The sequence below is a fragment of the Elaeis guineensis genome, chromosome 3 (genome assembly GCF_000442705.2).
Source record: "Elaeis guineensis isolate ETL-2024a chromosome 3, EG11, whole genome shotgun sequence".
NCBI lineage: Eukaryota > Viridiplantae > Streptophyta > Magnoliopsida > Arecales > Arecaceae > Elaeis > Elaeis guineensis.
The window spans coordinates 92,963,098-92,981,888 of NC_025995.2; the positions used below are offsets into that span (position 1 = coordinate 92,963,098).

An 18,791-nucleotide genomic window follows, 5' to 3' on the forward strand; every position below is an offset into this window, starting at 1 on the left:
AGTGGCTCTGGCATTTTTTAAATTGAAAGGCATCACTTTATAGCAGTATATGTGCTTGTCGGTTATGAAGGCTGTGTACTCCTCATCTTTGGATGCCATTCGAATCTAATTATATCCGATAAATGCATCCATGAAGCTTAAGAGTCAGTGTCTCGAAGTTGTATCAACTAATTGATCAATTTTTGGCAAAGAAAAACTGTCTTTTAGACAAGCTTCATTTAGATTTGTGTAGTCAATGCAGATTCTCCATTTTTTATTAGCCTTTCTCACCATCACTATATTGACGAGTCAATTGAGATAAGTAGCTTCTCTAATGAAGTCAGCTGCGAGGAGTTTATCAACTTCTTTGTCGATGACCTTCTGTCTTTCAGGAGTAAAAGGCCTTTTCTTCTATCTCACCGGTTTGACCTTCGGATCAATATTGAGTCGATGAGTTATTATTTTTGGAGAAATTTCTGGCATGTCTGTTGTCGACCAAGCAAAAATATCGGTATTTGCCCTCAGTAGATTTATTAATTGCTGCCGCTCCAGATCAGATAGCTGCGATTTAATTTGGACCGTTTTCTCAGGATCTTCTTCTTTTAATGGGATGAAAACCAGTTGTTTGGCTGGTTCATCCCTCTATTTATTTTTTCTTTGGTCCAATTGATCAATGGACAAAGAGTCTTCAGGTTTATTATTTTGTGTGAAAATTAGGAAGCGGTATCGAGCAAGTTGTTGATCTCCACGCATCTCTCCGACTCTATTTCTTGTCAGAAATCGGACTAACAGATGATATGTCGAGACTATTACTCTCAGGATGTTAAGTATAGGTCATCCGAGTATGGCGTTATAAGCCGAAGAAACTTGAACAACCATGAATGTCAAGAGTATCGTACTCTGTTGTAGTTTAGTTTCTGTGGTTAAGGGGAGAGTAATTTTTTCTTTCACAATAACAGCATCTCCAGTGAAATCGATCAATGACATCGAGACTCTTTTGAGTCCATCAGTCGATAGTCACATTCAGAAGAAAATTGAGTAAAAAAAATATCTGTTGAGCTTTCATTATCTATAAGAATTCTTTTTACATCATAATTAGCTATCGTTGTCGAGACATCAATAGCATCATCATGGAAAGTTTGATTCTCCGAACATCTTCTTCTGAAAAAGTAATTATATCATCGAGTCGTCGTTTCTTCGCTGACTCTTCTTCGAATGTTGCCCCCTAGTTTGGTCGCCTGGAGATCATATTAATCACTCCTACAGTCGGCCAATTGTTAATAGTCTCTTCAGTTTGTGGCTGAGGTTGTCAGTCAGCAGGAGGTTGAGTCGGTAGATCACTTTGAAACTTTTTGAAGTAGTCTCGTCGAATCAGGGCTTCTATCTCGTCCCTGAGCTGGATGCATTGTTCGGTATCGTGACCCTGATCAGGATGAAATCAATTGTACTTCTTTCTATCTCGGCTTCTCAATAGTGCTTTCATTGGTGGGGGGTGTCGTAAGTATTCTACTCCGATCTCCATCAGGATCTGTGCACGAGGAGTAGAGAGAGGAGTATAGGAGTCATACCTACCATAGTTCGACTTCGAACTCCATCTTCGAGGTGAAGTTCGCTTATTGACAGTCGGCCTACTTGATTCGGTCGGAGCTTTACTTTTCTTTTATTTTTTTCTTTTGACCTTTTTCATCTGTTTGGCATCTGTCAGAAGTAGCTTTATTCACACGAATATACTTGTACGTGTGCTCCAGAAGTTCAGCATAGGTCCAAAGGAGAGTTTTGTCGAGATAGTAAGTAAATTTGGATCCCCTCAAACCCCTTTTCATGACCGATATAGCCATGTCTTCATTGAGATCCCTGACCTCAAGCATGGTTGTATTGAAATGAACCACAAAGTCTCTCAGTATCTCTGTCTCACCTTGCTTGATTGAGAAGAGACTTTCGGATGTCCATGGTGGCCTTCAGCTTGTGCTGAAGTGGGCCACGAAAGAATATTCAAGCTGCTCGAAAGAATTAATGCTCCTCGACTGAAGCTCGAAATATTAGGCTCGAGCAACCTTCCGAAGAGTTGCTGAAAAACTAATGCATAAGAGGGCATCGGTTGCCCCCTAGATCATCATGAGAGCCTTATAGCTCTCTAAGTGGTCGATCGGATCGGTGGAGCCATCTTATGACTCCATTTGCAGCATCTTGAATCGAGAGGGAGTCGATTCATCCAAGATGCATCGAGAGAGAGACTGGACAGTGTGGAAGTCATAGTCGTTGGAGGACTTCCGACCTTTCATTTAAAGTCGAGCGAGCTGACGATCAATTTTTTGAAACTTGCGTTCATAGTCGTCAAGTCATCATTGTTGGAAACTCCAGAGGTGGAACCTCCTAAAGAACTTGAAGGAGAAGTAGAAGGCGTCCATGATTGTTTCCCCTTCTTGATGCTGTGAACACGAGAAGGAGAGGAAGAATGCTACGAATGGTGGGTGGCATGATGAGAGTGTCGAGAATGTGGTTGTCTGTCTCGGTGGGAGTGTCGAGACGGTTGCTCCAGAGATAAGGAGGGCGAACACCGCAGAGGATGGTGGTTGTGCCTAGACGGCACTGACTGAGCCACCGGTTACTCTACCGGTGACTGCTGCTGCTGCTGGGTTGCTGCTGCTGGAGGCTTTAGACTGCCTCCGTCAAAATCTTCACTTGCTGCATGAGTGCAGTAATTTATGCGTCCGTGGTGACCACAGGATGCGAAAAACTGGGCTCTACCACTTGAGGTGGAGGAGGAACATCTTTCCAATAGGAAGACTGCCTCGTCGATCCAGTCGAGTGTTGAGCTCTGATTTTCGGCATGGTTGGCTGTATTTCTCCTACCTGGCTCGTCAATCTATTTGTGCCAACTCCCTTTCGTTTGTCGTCGGTGAAGAGCACCTGCAAAATCAAATCCTTACAGACCAGAGTTATGTCCGACGAAGACCCTCCGATGCTTAAGTCAGAGAGGAGTTGGTGAACAGCTAATCAAAGATTTAATGTGGTAAAGTCTCAGCCAAAAAATTATCCTTACTTGTGCTGCTCGTTTACCTCCCTTTTTATAGATGATTTTGATGTAACCGTCGAGCACGTGGTCCTGCTTTTTATGGTGCTAGATTATCGGACCATAATCATGGAGTTAGTAGGCTGTTTATTCCCATTAATCGTCGTAATACGTAGTCGATAACTGTTCATAATAGTTAGGGTATGTTGAGCAGATAGGCAGACTATATGTCAGTAATACTAATACGTCGTAGAGGTAAGTCAGTAGACGATCCGAATGACCATCAGCTGATAATTCTGATATATCGATGATCTTCAGTCAGAAATTGATCAAGTCGTTTATTGTTGGTCAATAATAGCCAACTATCGATCGGTCAATCTATTATGAATCGGAGTAATATGTTCATTTAATCGATGTAGAGTCAGAGTCGAAGGTCAGTTGATTTGCCCCAACACAATGAATATCTTTATATGCCATTCTCTTACAAATTGCAGCCATCTCATTTGCACTCGAAAACTTTCAAGTACATACATTCCTTTCGCAGAGGCCATTTGACAATCTTCAACCAAGACTGGCTGGAATTTAACTAACTTGAAGTTAGCACTTTAGTTATGATCTTGTACGACTTGCCCAACAAACCAGTGGGTCTAAAATTTGGGACCCAAGTAGACCATCCTCCCATGGAATAAATGCAAGTTAAGCAGCATGGTCCAGTCTTTCCAATTCGATGAGTGCTATCGTAGAATTGCTCAAACAGTGCCCAGAGGTCCCTATGATCCCAGATTATCTGATAGGATGCTAGCGAGAAAGGGATTAGGTTGTATCTTACACATGAAAATATAATTCCGCTGCTTTCATGACGTCAACCATTGAATCATGCATGCAATGGTCTCTTCGAATCTATATAGGCAGATAGAGAAGAGATTGAAATGTTTTGAAAGTTATGCAAAATGCAATCTAATTGACGTTGCGAAGGAAGATCAATCACTCTTGCGTGTGAAAGATAGAACCCAAAACCCAGGGAGAAGCCACCAGCCTGAGGATATTTGGAGCCGTGGAATGCAAACACTGCTTCTTTTATACCCTCCAGAGTCAAAGGCTCTGACAATAGATATAAGTCAGCGTCCACGCCATTATACAATGTATGCCGACCGACAAATAGAATGGTCATCAAATCAGCATGGTTTTGCCCTAGACCTAATACTTATGTAGCCAACATGCCATGTCCTACAATAAGATACCAAATTAAATAAACGCACTCTATTAATGTCCTTGCAAGAGGGCATTCTTTGTCACGAAAGATCAGACGTGCAATTGGTGGGACTTTCCAAGGCCAGTTGCACATGGGATGCTGGGCGTTGAAATAGCTTGGAAGATCCGAGACTATTAAATGCTCAAGATTGGCTTGGTGATCTATTTAATTTAGATGGCATAACGTAAAGGATACATATAAACAAGGATGGTCCAATTGCCATAAACAAAAACTATATTGGACAGGCACTATAAAATATTATATGGGGTAGATTTTATAGTTTGTCAAGTTTTTCTTAATATCAAATTTAAAGAATAAATCTAAAAATCAAAAATTTTTCTACTAATAAAATTATTAATCTCATAATTAAATATATTTTTTTCGTTCTCATTTTTAGCATATACGTTTTAGCATGTAATACTCGTAGCCAACTATCAAGGAATTCTTGGAGTTCTTTTCACCAGCTCGTGCAAGGAGCCCTTCAAGAAACCTATCAAAAATTCTCCGGTACTCATAAATTATTTTAACATTAATGTCACAGTGTGTGCTGAATTATCTATCGATTCTTAAATAGTTTAAGAAAAAACTGAGCTATGGAGGCCTGCCTCCATTGCCACGTGTCACGTGTCATGTAGGAATTGGCAATCCACATGCCAAACCCCTGAAGTGGACCAGTGCCTCGTGCCACATGGCATCAAACTTTTCTTGGTACATGGTTGGGTCCATGGTTCAACATATGAGTTATTCACTTATTCATGCACATGCTTGCTCGGTCTTGAGTTCTAAGCAGCGAATGTTGAGCACAAAAGCCTTAGCTTAGAAAAATAAGAATAGTTGGCAAAGGCTTTACAGTCTATCCTGTTTAGCTCCTCTCTAAGTTACTTGGTTTGCTGAACTTTGTTGCAACTTTGAGCCTTTGGGCTGCTCTGGTTGATCCACCACATTTGGAAAAATGATGATGATGATCAAGTGAAAAATGAAAGCAAAATGAAGAGGAAAAGAAAATAGAAAAGTATAATTTTATTCATTAATTATATACCTGATTCATCTAATAATTGGTGCTACTTTTTCCTGCTGCTAGTTTTTGTCTTTCATTTTTCTAGCTCTTCGTTAGCTTAATGATTAAATTTACGAACTGTTTTAAACTTGCTTATTTATTTCCAATTACCTGAAAGGCTAGCAATATTGGTGGCTTTCTCATTTTTGGTGACCATTATCTAGGCCCTCAAATCGAAGTTGTTCTTTTGAGGAACTCCAATCAAGGCTATTCTTATCCTCTTTTCCACGAGCCAATTGGAGTAGGATTCCCTTTTCTCAGGTCTGAAGGTACACTTAAAATTATGATCGAGCTCTTTATGAAGAATTCCCAATTTTGCCAACCAGATTAATTATCAAGTCACTCATGTTTACTAACCATGCAAAAATCCTTATTCAAACTGACAATGAAGCTCTTAATTATGAAGAATCCCCGATATCACCAACCAGACTTGTTATCCAGTCACTCGCATATTTACCATCTGCATGGTAGACTAATTGATAAAAATGCATAAAAGACATGCTTGGTTAGAGTTAATCAAGATAATCCAAATTGACTAAGTTATCGTGTATTTCATGCCCCTAGGATGAAAGGTCATGACCAAGTATGCTAGCTAGGACTACGTTTATACATATCTTAACGATCGATCTAAATATCTAGATCAATATGGCAAGTAACCTCTTCCAGAGGTTGGAGAGTTGCATTAATTTGATCACCATCATGATTAGACATCAAAGAGACACTCGAAGAGTGATTTCTTTTCTTTCTGAGAAATTCTCATATTGATCCTCATGAAATGATGTTCATTATGCTGTTTAAACCAACTGCTCAACTGATGATGGCACTTAGGTACCCAAAATGACATGTACGTTACTAAGAGAATCTTTTTATGCTAACGTGGTAGAACAATCCAAGTATGAAGACCAAAAAATACATATGACAAAGTAGAGATTTTTATCGATGAATTTTACCCAGGAAAAAAAAAAAAAAAAGCAGCTTGTGAGGAAACATGCGGACACTATTGCCATTTCCATTTTCATGGTTACACTTAGCAATGTTTTATTGCGTTAGGTCTAATTGGTTTCCTACATTCAGAAATCTATTTAGTCCACATACATTGGGAAGGACAGCTGTTTTTATTGAACCATATGCTACCTAACTACTTTCAACATGCGCAATCCAACCTAACGCCAGGAGTCAGTGAAGAATGGCATGATCCTACTTTATCTATGACTCCATGTCATTCAAACTCATCCAAAAAGCTACTTTTGATCCAGCTAAATAATGCATATACTATTATGGTGTGTTTTGTTGATGTCTAGAATCGAAATCAAAATGAATTTGAATAAAAATCAGAATAATTATCTGAAATCAGAATCAGAATCAGAACGAAATTTGAATACTTAGGGAGAATAAAGATTGGATTTTTGGGAGTTTGGGTATTCCTATTTTCTTTGAAACTAAAATGAGAATGAGATTTCTCCTAATCAAATGGTTGGAACGACAGCTACTCATTTTCATACTCCTATCCCAGAATCCAACTCTACCCAACCAGATACACCTTTAATGCAATCAATTTAAACCAGCAATGGATTGTCAATACTTGTTAATGCGAGCCCATGTTGACAATGGCATTGAGCAATTCCTCACCAGCCTGTCTCCTCCAGTGTCCATGCTGAAGTCAACAATTATAACTTCAAACTCCCTCGGTATCGATTCCATCATCAGCATGCTAAAATTCCATTGGACATCCAACTGGAACCATTGAACATCTAGTGGCTAAAGTCTCCAATTCTTGCTTATTACAACACCTGCAAATTTTAGTAACTATCCTTGCACACGAACGGTTACACATTGATGGTCTTGAACCAACATGATCCATGCACACCTGCACGAATGCATCATTGCACATATACAAATTGGCAACGTTGCAGCTATACAATTTATGTGTGCCCACAATTAATATTCCATCATCATGCCACATACATGCTTTATTTGTCACGACTGTAATTCCAAATATCTGCATACAGCTAGTTCTCTATAAATGTATTATCATTTCCATGTTTCCTGCAAGATCAAGATTGTGACTAGAGTTGCTTCAAAATCAACTAGCACTTCTTATGAATTACCAAGGCAGTATAGGAATTATCCTCACCGACACCATGGATGTCTTTTTGTTGCATGACGTTTGGTATGTCAAAATGGCCAGCTTTTTCATCTCATTTGATGAATAAATCATTGCAAGAAACCTCTACGTTCTGCAAAATTTTTACATATATATACCTCTTCCACATGCTTTAGCTCTCCCACCTCATAGCCGAATAAATCACTACCAAAGACATTCCATGCTTTCCTAAGCCTTTCTATGCCATGAACATGCGTGCGTGCGAACATGGAATTCCACCTCGGTGGTTTTAACCTATCTAATTATCTAAAGTTTTAAAAAGCTATAATTTTGAAAGCTAACAGATCATAAAAAGCATTATATTCTTTCTGTTAGGATTTGACGCCTCGAGATTCAGCCCACATTGAGCCCACAGCGAGGTTCGCGGCGAAAAACGGAGTCCAACGAGATCAAGATCACCTGAAACGAAGCTCGGATGGAGGAGATACGAGCTTTTGAAGTCGGCACGAGAATCGAGGCGGTGGAGGACCGCTGGCGACCAGCGGCGGGCGGCAGCGGCGCGGCTGCAGGCGGCGGCGCGTGGGATGCGGGACCCAGGCCCGCGCGGGACGCGCGACCCAGGCCCAGGCCCACGCGGGATGCGCGACCCAGGTCTGCGCGGGATGCGCGACCCAGGCCTGCGCGGGACGCGCGACCCAGGCCCGCGACCCTTTGCCCCGGTCCACCGTGGACCGGGCGGTCCACGGCGGGGCCTGTGGACCGCGTGGACGTTTCCCACGTATTTCTCGCGGTCCACGATACTATTCCATGGATCGGAGCACGATTCGACGGCCCAGGAGGCTCCCGGTCTTGATCCGACGGTCTGGGACGTGATTTGGATTGATTAAGGAGTCCTAATCATGATCTAAGTCATGATTAAGGTTATAAAAGGCCCTGTACACAACAGGGTGAGTGGTTGGATATTCTCTCCGCCGTACGAACCAGAGGAGAGAGAGGCATGAGGCTGCTGTGAGAGAAGAAGCAGGAGGCTCCTGGACAGCGGTCGTCAGGCTCTTCAGGGGTTCAGGGGGTCTCCAAGAGAGAGAGAGCTTTTGTGAGGGGAACTTCAAGTGAGAGAGAATTTGGTGTACAAGGGTTGAGGGTGAGATCTCCTTTTGTAAAATTTTCTTTTCATAGTGAAGTTTGCATGCCCCGTAGAGGCGAGCCCTTTTGTGGCTGATCCACGTATTTTGATTGTTTTTTTTTTTGTTTTGTTTCTTCTTTCTTCCTGCTGCATCGCGTGGTACTGAAAGGATCTTGGGAGGTGGTGTCCTGGCCAGACATCCACCCAACAAGTGGTATCAAAGCAAGGCGGTACAAGGACGCAGATTGCAGTGGTGGTGAGCAAGACTGAAGATGGAGAAAATAGGAACAATCAAGATGGAGATCAACAAGTTCGATGGTAAGAGTAATTTTTTCTTGTGGCAGGCAAGGGTGAAGGACGTGCTCATCCAACAGGGGTTGATCGATGCTCTCTTGTGCGATGAGAAGCCGACCACCATGGAGGTACGGGATTGGAAGCGGCTATAGATGCAGGCGGTGAGTACCATCCGCATGTACCTGGCAGATGAGGTGGTGATCCATGTGCTGAGCGAGACTTCCCCGACGGTGCTGTGATCGAAGCTCGAGGAGTTGTACATGGCGAAGTCTCTCACCAACACTCTTTTCCTCTGGAGGCAGTTTTATCAACTGCGGATGACTGAGGGACAGAGCGTGCAGGAGCATCTCAGCCACTTCCAGAAGATCCTCACCGACCTTCTCAGCGTTGGCGAGAACGTTGATAAGAAGACCAGGGCACTGGTTTTGCTGGCGTCACTTCCCCCTTCGTACGAATCCTTGGTGACTGCTCTTCTAGTGGGGAAGAGCACTATCAAGATGGACGAGGTCACCGCGGCGATACTCCAGAATGAGGTTCTCAGGAGGGAGAACCCAGCTTCGAGCTCAGGTGGCGGTAGCTCAGCTTTGGTGGCTTCTGGAGGTGCAGGAGGCGATAGACGGAGCGACAGGAGATCGCAACGAGAGCGGTCTAAGTCCAGGAGGGACTTGAGCAAAACCAGGTGTTACTGATGTGAGGAGTTGGGGCATCTAGCCAGAGATTGCCCTCAACTTAAAAATCGGACGGTGGCTGCTGTAGCGACGGCCGACAGCGATTCAGATAGAGATGTCCTGGAGATATCTGACGAGGTATCTACTTCTTCCCAGCAGTGGATATTAGATTCTGCATGCCCCTATCATGTGTGTTGCAGAGAGGAGCAGTTTGACTCCCTGGAGAACAGTGAGGGCACTGTATATCTGCCGGATGGATCGAGCTGTGCGATCAGAGGTATTGGGACGGTCAGCTGGAGGACACATGATGGTGCAGTGAGGAGATTGGGGGAGGTCCGATACATACCCGATTTCAGGCAGAATCTTATATCACTTAGCAGACTGGATTCGAGAGGCTACGGGACGGTAGCTGGTGGAGGAATCCTGAGGGTGCTATGCGGCGATAGGATTGTGCTGGAGGGGAAGAAGGGGAGCAGAGGACATTATTACCTGGCAGGGAGCCCAATGCGAGGTGGAGCTTCGGGAGCCAGGTGGAGCCCAGAGCGAGGTGGAGCTCTAGGAGGCGGATCGGGCACGAGACAGGAGACTCGGGAGGACGAGAGGCGACGTCGCAAGGTGAGATTCCTATTGCCGCAGGATGATGCCCCAAGCAGGTCTCAGGTTAGGAGGAGCACAGCATACGACGGAGATGGGATCGAGCAGCCTGGCTCGACTCCCATGTTTGCCCATCCATGATCAGCAGGCGATTGCCCCAGGGCATGGGGGCGCGGAGATCCAGAAGCTCTCGAAGTTTGGAGGAGGCCGAATATCAAGTCGAGGTGGAGATTGTTAGGATTTGACGTCTCGAGATTCAGCCCACATTGAGCCCACAGCGAGGTTCGCAGCGAAAAACGGAGTCCAACGAGACCAAGATCACCTGAAACGGAGCTCGGATGAAGGAGATACGAGCTTTTGAAGTCGGTACGAGAATCGAGGTGGTGGAGGACCGTCGGTGACCGGCGGCGGACGGCAGCGCGTGGGACGCGGGACCCAGGCCCGTGCGGGATGCGCGACCCAGGCCCAGGCCCACGCGGGACGTGCGACCCAGGTCTGCGCGGGACGCGCGACCCAGTCCCGCGCGGGACGCGCGACCCAGTCCCGCGCGGGACGCGCGACCCAGGCCCAGGCCCACGCGGGACGCACGACCCAGGCCCGCGCGGGACGCGCGACCCAGGCCCGCGCGGGACGCGCGACCCAGGCCCAGGCCCGCGCGGGACGCGCGACCCAGGCCCAGGCCCACGCGGGACGCACGACCCAGGCCTACGCGGGACGTGCGACCCAGGCCCGCGCGGGATGCGCGACCCAGGCCCGCGACCCTTTGCCCCGATCCACCATGGATCGGGCGGTCCACGGCGGGGCCTGTGGACCGCGTGGACGTTTCCCACACATTTTTCGCGGTCCACGATAATATTTCGTGGACCGGAGCACGATCCGACGGCCTAGGAGGCTCTCGGTCTTGATCCGATGGTCTGGGACGTGGTTTGGGTTGATTAAGGAGTCCTAATCATGATCTAAGTCATGATTAAGGTTATAAAAGGCCCTGTACACAGAGAATAGGGTGAGTGGTTGGGTTTTCTCGCCGCCGTACGAACCAGAGGAGAGAGAGGCATGAGGCTGCTGTGAGAGAAGGAGCAGGAGGCTCCTGGACAGCGGTCGCCAGGCTCTTTAGGGGTTCAGGGGGCTCCAAGAGAGAGAGAGCTTTTGTGAGGGGAACTTCAGGTGAGAGAGAATTGGGTGTACAAGGGTTGAGGGTGAGGTCTCCTCTTGTAAAATTTTCTTTTAATAGTGAAGTTTGCATGCCCCGTGGAGACGAGTCCTTTTGTGGCTGATCCACGTATTTTGATTGTTTTTCCTTTTGTTTTGTTTCTTCTTTCTTTCTGCTGCATCGTGTGGTACTGAAAGGATTTTGGGAGGTGGTGTCCTGGTCAGACATCCACCCAATACTTTTATGGTCCGGACGATGACTCTACTTGCCTTCTGTGGCCGGTACCTCACTTTTGTCGCCTTACCAGGAAATGGCCGTTGTTGGATTATAGTTTCTGGGTGGGTTGGCACCGGCCCTCTTCGACATTCCTCAGTTAATGGCGTAGAGAGCCTTATTAACTCCTCCAATAATAATTTCAATGGGCTAAAACTTGATCCTTAGGTCTAGGTAAGTCAGTTCAAGGTGAATTCAGCTTCAGACAATTCAATGCCATCTAAAGCCTCTAAAGCTCTTTGTTGTAGTAATGGACGTTCATCCATTTGACGGTGAAAATTATACAAGGCCGAACCGTGATGGAATTGTAGAAGTGCAGCTACTTGCTACCTTCTCCCATGGCGCATCTTATTAAAGAGGCTTTTGATTTGCAATTGCAATTGGGATTGGAATCATAATAGATTGAAATAGAAATCGGAATGGCTATCTTCCCCAACCCAACAGGCCCTAAAAGTTGACCGCATGAGTCGCATCTAGTTAATATACCATTGCTTTATTGTTCTTCGCCATTGGGCTTGTAGACATGTAACATTGGAGCTCCTATAATCAATGGGCTTGAAGCTATACTTGCCTCTTACTGGTATATAAAACTACCATGAACGCCGTAGTCTCCATTCATAATCTTACACCAAACAATACAAAGGAAAGTATATATGCCATTATTTCTTCTCAGATATATATAAAACAAAGGGTTATATATATTTTCAATCAAACCAAGAGTTACAAAGAGTCATAGCTATCCATATGTCTTATCCGATCGATGTACTATATGCCAGGATCTACATAATACATACACACAGATACACACACACACACACACATCACCATGCAAAAAGCTCATCCACCTACTTGATGAATATATATATATATATATATATATATTTGCTCCATCTAAATTCTATCATATCCATAGAAAAACTTATACTTTTAAGGGTTATTAGAAGGAACATCTAATTGATTTTTCGATACAAGTTTCCTTTAAGGGAAGTGCATCTCCTGCCATACAAACTTTACAAGGCATAAATTAGCCTCAGTAATTGATCATATTTGAGATCAAGATCTTAATCATATCTTCAAAATAAACTTTTGATACCTCTGAACAGACACTAATGCAGACTATATAAGCTTTTTCAACAAGAACAATGAGGGGTATGGCAAAAAAAAAAAGAAAAAAAGAAAAAAAAAGGAAAAAAAAGAATTTTCTTTTGAGGGGAAATGATATTACAAAATGTGTTTAAGCCAAATCCCAGAGCACCTTGAACTTACATAAGTCACTCTATGACAAATCTACAATATAATTCCCACAAGATCTATGTAATACCCTAAAAGGATATCAATACATTTCACCCTCTTAAAGGAACATGTAAAGGCATGCTAGGTTCTAATTAGAACATTTATATCTTGATCACTCCTTATTTTCTTTTTCCTTTCCTTTTTTGAGAAGCTGCACTCTTGGATAAGAAGTTGCAATTACTACAACAATGTTATCCTTCAATCACTGATCCCAAATTGGATTGGAATTCCACACCACCCTCTGGTATCCAATCACTGCCCTTTAGAAAGGATTCCACTGTATACTTGTTTGCTTCATCTGCGCTAATTGCTGGCTTGTAACCAGGCCATGTGACCCGGCCTGCAACACTAGACCCTGGCCCTGTGTTCTGGTACTCTGCATATGATATAGTATCTGGAGGCACCATGCCAAGTACCCATGGAAGCCAGCCAGCAGGATCGACGACTGCTCCGATCTCCGATTGCATGACGATCGTCGTGGAGTAGTCCTTCCATGGTCTACCAAGGTATGTGGGCCTTGTCAACTTGTCATAGGGTGTAATTGTGCATCCTTGAATTGATATGCCAGTGTTCTCATTGGGGTCCTTCTTGCCCTGGGCTGTTATTGTGTTCATCTGGTTGGGCAGTGGTTCCCTGGGCATGATCCTGCAATCCTGAAAGATGACAGATGCATCACCGAAGATGAAATCGACGGTGCCGATGATATCGCACTCACGATAGAACTGGCGGAGGGAGTGAGCATAGAGTGTGTCTTGGAATCCATCGAAGGAGCAGCGGTAGAAGACGGAGCGGTCGGAGCCAGCCCGGAGAGCAACAGCCTGGTGTTTCTGTGGACCAGCAGAATTCCTGAAGCCCATGTCCTTCGCCATGAACCTCCTTCCGGTGACAACTGAGACAATGCCATGAACAGCTTGTTTTAGATGTCTTATGGCGCATTTCCTTTGTAGCTCTAATTTTGTGCACTTAATATTCTAAAATGGGTCTTCTGCACCCATTATATATATATATGCTTAATTGGAGAAGCAGAAGCAGGATTACTTAGTTTGTACTTTGCACTGGCTTTTGATGACAATGGAAGTGCAACGGATCCAGTTGAATCTGACTAAGTTTAGACCTATTAGTTAGGCATGCATCCAGACCTGGACCACGTACAATCTTGGTTGTTGATCTAGATAAACCTGAGTAGACCTAACAAAAATGTATTTATAAAGCTAGACCTAGTCCTTTAAACTTAGACCCAACTCACAACTGAGCTTGACTGATGAATGACTTGGATGTTATCTAAATTGCAGACTTCTAGCCAATCCAAAATCCAATTAAGCTTGATCCGGAGCATTTTTTTCTTTTTCTTCTGCTTAATCAATTGAGCTCTGATCAAATTCAATACATTAGTGTTGGTATGATTGCACCTCGTAGTCAACTAAGTTAAAGACCAATTTGTTAGTTCTTGAGCCCATTTGATTTACTTTCAGCCCTTCTTACAAGATTGAATAAATGAAAAAGGAACAAAGGCTGAGTATTGTAAGCACCTTCGCCTCTTAATTCAAACCTCAAAACTAGATAAGCTTCAATTCTTTGGAAGTCGGAAAGAAAGACATGGTAGATCTCTTACCCAAGTCCAGCAGTACTCCACCGACACCATATGGTACATTTGCCTAGGATTCCGTGACTCATGGTGAATGGACCGTATCGGGACCGCACCACCACGCTTTAGCAAGGTAGAAAATTGAGACAGTCACGTGATGTGGGACCCAAATGTTTTTGGATGCTTTGGACCTAGTGGTTGTCTTGTGGTGTTATGAGCACATGTGGCTTATTCTACTAATCTGTTTTTTTTCTCCCCCCAAGGGAAGACTTAATATGCTAATCTATCGTCTCAGTCGCTTTAGCAGTTGCCCGGTTACTATAGTCCATTTCCGAAAACGAAAACGAGAACAGGGAGGAAACAGAGGAAGAGACCGTCTATTAACTAACCCTCTAACCTTTTTACCAAAAAAAAAAAAAAACCTAAGCCTCTAACCTTTGAGATGGTGTATCAGATTACACATCCACATATTAATGTTTCCTACAGTCATCTTTACAACTTTGATGTCATGTTTAAGCTAACTCATGAGTCAAGTTTGCACTAAGATTTATATAAGCTAAACATACCTAACTCTGTACCTGACCTTTGATAGCCGAATTAAATAAACCACCATTGCCAAACTAAAGCATCTATTATGAAATCTCTATGTCGGCACATGCTACAGTAATCACGGGAGACATCTATTATGAAAGCAGAAATCTCAAGTAGAACTGAAAACAGAAAAAATTATCATAGATTAAGACATCAAGAACTCACCGAAGGTTGCCGTAGAAAAAGTGGGTGTCCCGTCAATAAAATTCAAGCTCCCATCAATAACCGTCTTGTTCATACCATCTCCGAACATCATAACATTCCATTTGCTCTTGTCCACCACCACATTCTCTTTGTATACACCTTCCTTGATGCGAATGACGAATGGGTCCGCGTTCTTCTTTGGGACTAATTCTATAGCCTCCTTGATCGTCTTAACTTGCCCGCTTCCATCTTGTGCCACTGTCACATTGGGTGTCCATCGTCTTGAATCTTGTAAAAGAGCCCTCCTCTGTGCGGTGGTCGCCCAAACAGGATAGTGTACAGTGGCGGTGGTTGCTAGCAGCTTTCTATGAATAGGAAAATTTAACTTCTCGAGAATACCCAGGATTCCAGCCACAATTGCCAAACTATTACTTGTGAAATGCATGGAGTCCACCATGGCTTTCTCCATCTTCACCTTGATGTCACCTGTCGTGCCCTCGAACCCATCCAAGCATGTCTCTTGGTCGGTGACCGCAGCGCTGAGCCATGTCTTGAGGTCATCGATCTTGGATGGAGTCAGTATCTTCTCTTCGTGCCCTGCTTGCATTGATGCGAGCGAATCATTTAACCGATCGATGGCATCATCAAACAACGCTTTACAGTCTTTTAGCGCCTCCTCGAGCCTCTTATCATTGGATGGGATGGTGAAAGTGTCGGTCAAGGCAGAGATCTTCGAGAGTGCATCGGCCGCGACGGTGAGGGAGAATTTGAAGAGCTCCTCCGGATCATTAGTTAAGTTGGCACCCTTCGCTGAAGAGATGCTAGAGTAGCATGAGTCTGGGTACCTTGTCACACTACACATAGCTTTTATCGAATCGGAGGGGGTTGTCGATGAAGAAGCGTTGTTGCCATGCTTGCTCACCATGACACCGATTATGATGCCTACGATTGCAACTAGGAGGACTGCAGAAACTGCGATGATGATGAGACGCTTTCTCGTTTTCCGGCGGAATTCACGGTCGTCGGCCTCGTTCACCTTGCCGTAGCCTTTGAAGGATTTCATGGTGTCCATTGGCAAGCCTTTGAAGGATTTGATGGTGTCCAACGGCAAGCCTTTGAAGGATTTGATGGTTTCCATTGTTTCTTTCTTGCTGGTGCTTAGGCTCTTACTTGATGAGGGGTTTTATGGTGGTAGGTGGGTGGTCGTTGATGCCTTACACCATCATACTTAAGTCATCCTCTTCATACCCAAAATGAACTTTAGAATGACCAAAATGCTCTAGTTAACTAAGCTCTTGTCATAGCCAACAGGAAGTTTTATAAGATTGCTCGGTGAAATTTGGGGAATGGGCAAATTAGTCTTGGAATTTATGAACCATGGAATAAAGGGCAGGAAAGAGGGCAAAGAGCCTAGGGTTTGGAAACCATCAAGCGAGGACTGAGGAGGCAGCCAACTCCCTGTTCCGTGTTCGGACATCTCGATAGGGAATTGCTCTTGACATTTAAGATAATTTCTATCCTGCCATGCCACCATTTTGACAGAACTTGCAGTGGATGGCATTCTCGTAAATGATAGCCGATCAGAGGTCCTGTGACAGGACTCAACCACATTGCCAGCCTGGCACGAGCTGGGATCTAATGGTCAGGAACACGGTCTGAATTCATCTAAACCGTGTCTCCATGGTTGTTTACATCCCACCACATTATACATCATCACAAACAAAAAATTATGAATAGGTTAAAGAACTTTGTCCGTTCTTGAGTGCTGATGAAATGGAGTCCTGCGTCCACACTAGCTTCCATACCACCATTGCGTGCCAATCCAAATACCCCATCGCTTTTAATTCTTTTCCGTCTGGTGATTCTACCAGGAGGGGTCTAGACAAAACTTCCCAAATTGTGTAAGATTGTGCAATTCCAGACACTTCGGGTTGCCAAACAATGCAATCTTGAGACAGCCAGGAATTATATGCATCGAATAGCGTGAGTTACATGAAAATTTGAATGACAATAGGGGTTTATTGGTAACGCATACCCGTTAGTCTATTGATCGCCATCCAATTAGATAACTTGAACTTGGTAGACACATGGCTTGTTCTCACGGAAACAAATTTTTGCATCAGATATAAAAGAGTCTTAGTATTTTCTATCCATAGGATGAGGTTTAATTTGTTTAATTACTACGTACGTCAGGACGCATTTGAAAACCACAACCGCGCGACCGGAGATTCCGCCTCATGTTGTGTCAAGATTTTTCGACATTCTAGACAAAAAAAGAAGAACAGGCTGGGGGAGGGAGGGTTTGTCGCTTTGGTGGCCACAAACCAAATGCATTTTGACTAAAAGGTGGATTCATATTTGCATCAACAAAGGCTATAAAGGTGGATTCATAAGGAAAAGCTTATAACAGCTAGATCACACCAAGGTGGATGTGAAACAGCAGCGTACTCTTAACTACCTGCTGGGGCGCTACATGTTTCATGCCACCCATGGATCTGTACTGTAGGTTGCATCCACGGATTCAAGGATTTATAACATGCTATTAGATTTGAGCAGGGTAAGGCTTGTTGCATATTCCCGTAGAGATTAGCTAATATGCGAGCCTGTCAAAATCCCTACTTGAGTCCTGGACTCCTAGTATATGGATCTGTTGATTTGTAGAAAGGAAAAAAAGATCACGAAGATCATTTTTTCTTTCCACAGTATTTGGGCAAGGAGAGGGCCGTTTTAGGTTGATATAGGCTATGCTCGAATAAACTTTCCAATCCACGAATCCAACAGGAATTTAGTTTAAATCTTATGGAATTACCCAAGTAGGCCCGCCCTTATATTAAAATTCTAGCAATTCAAGCGTTCAAGGATTGCCCAGTAAAATAATTTTTTAGGTGGATCTTCAATTACCTATCTCTTTGATGAGAAGCAGTCGAGAAATCCTAGTAGAATATTCCACAAAAACATCCTAGTAGAGTTTCAGCATGCTGTCATGAGATTTCCTTCCCGTATGAGTGTTGCATATCCGCTACTTGTTTCTCTTCCTCTTTTGTATATCTAAGAGATTCTCATCTATAAAGTTTTGTATCTCTATTAACAATATCATGCGTGAATATTAATTAATACTTATGTATGGTATGTGTTGTGGTGTACAGATGACTTCTTTAGTCCCACATCGATTAGAGTCAAGAGAAAGTATGATTTATATAAATTGAAATCTTCTCTCTCACATGAGGCATTTTTTAAAAGACAAAACTGTGAGGCTCTAAATGACCAAGACCTACTGAAGTCTAAGAGCCTGAAGCTCAAAGATGATCATGAGCCAAAGCAGACAATATCTCATGTATGTGGAAATCCGATCCTTTGACCCATAACATCAATATTGGTGCCGCTATATTGTGGTATAGAGATGGCTTCTTTAGTCCCACATTAGTTAGAGTCAAGAGAGAGTATGACTTACATAGATTTAAATCTTCTCTCCCATATGAGGTATCTTTTAAAGGACAAAATCGTGAGGTTCTAAATGACCAAGGCCCACTGAAACCTAAGGCCCACTGAAGTCCAAAGATGGTCATGAGCCAAAGCGGACAACACCTCACGTATGTGGAGATCCGACCTCTTGACCCATAACTGCAACAGTATGCATACATTATACAGGTATATATGCATGAGCATTTTGA

General features: G+C 43.8%; 1 protein-coding gene across 2 annotated transcripts; it reads right to left on the minus strand.

The window, feature by feature from the left end:
- Positions 1-12,693: 12,693 nt before the first annotated feature.
- Positions 12,694-16,403, minus strand: LOC105041982 (pectinesterase 3). Of its 2 annotated transcripts, XM_010919066.4 has the most exons (3): positions 16,201-16,403; positions 15,142-16,167; positions 12,694-13,689 (listed from the first exon to the last, which is right to left on the minus strand). In XM_010919066.4, exons 1-3 carry the CDS (start codon positions 16,256-16,258, stop codon positions 12,992-12,994), a joined length of 1,782 nt encoding a protein of 593 aa, XP_010917368.1. In that variant the 5' UTR covers positions 16,259-16,403; the 3' UTR covers positions 12,694-12,991. The 2 variants fall into 2 exon arrangements, with proteins under 2 accessions (XP_010917368.1, XP_010917367.1); XM_010919065.4 differs by having other exon boundaries at positions 15,142-16,403.
- Between the last annotated feature and the right edge of the window lie 2,388 nt (positions 16,404-18,791).

What these genes read in the sequence shown, in the direction of transcription:
- LOC105041982 (XM_010919065.4), bottom strand. Translation starts at nt 16,258, where the DNA reads ATGGAAACCATCAAATCCTTCAAAGGCTTGCCGTTGGACACCATCAAA. An exon ending in TTTTTCTACGGCAACCTTCG is followed by an intron (nt 13,690 to 15,141) that starts GTGAGTTCTTGA and finishes GCATTGTCTCAG; the next exon opens with TTGTCACCGGAAGGAGGTTC.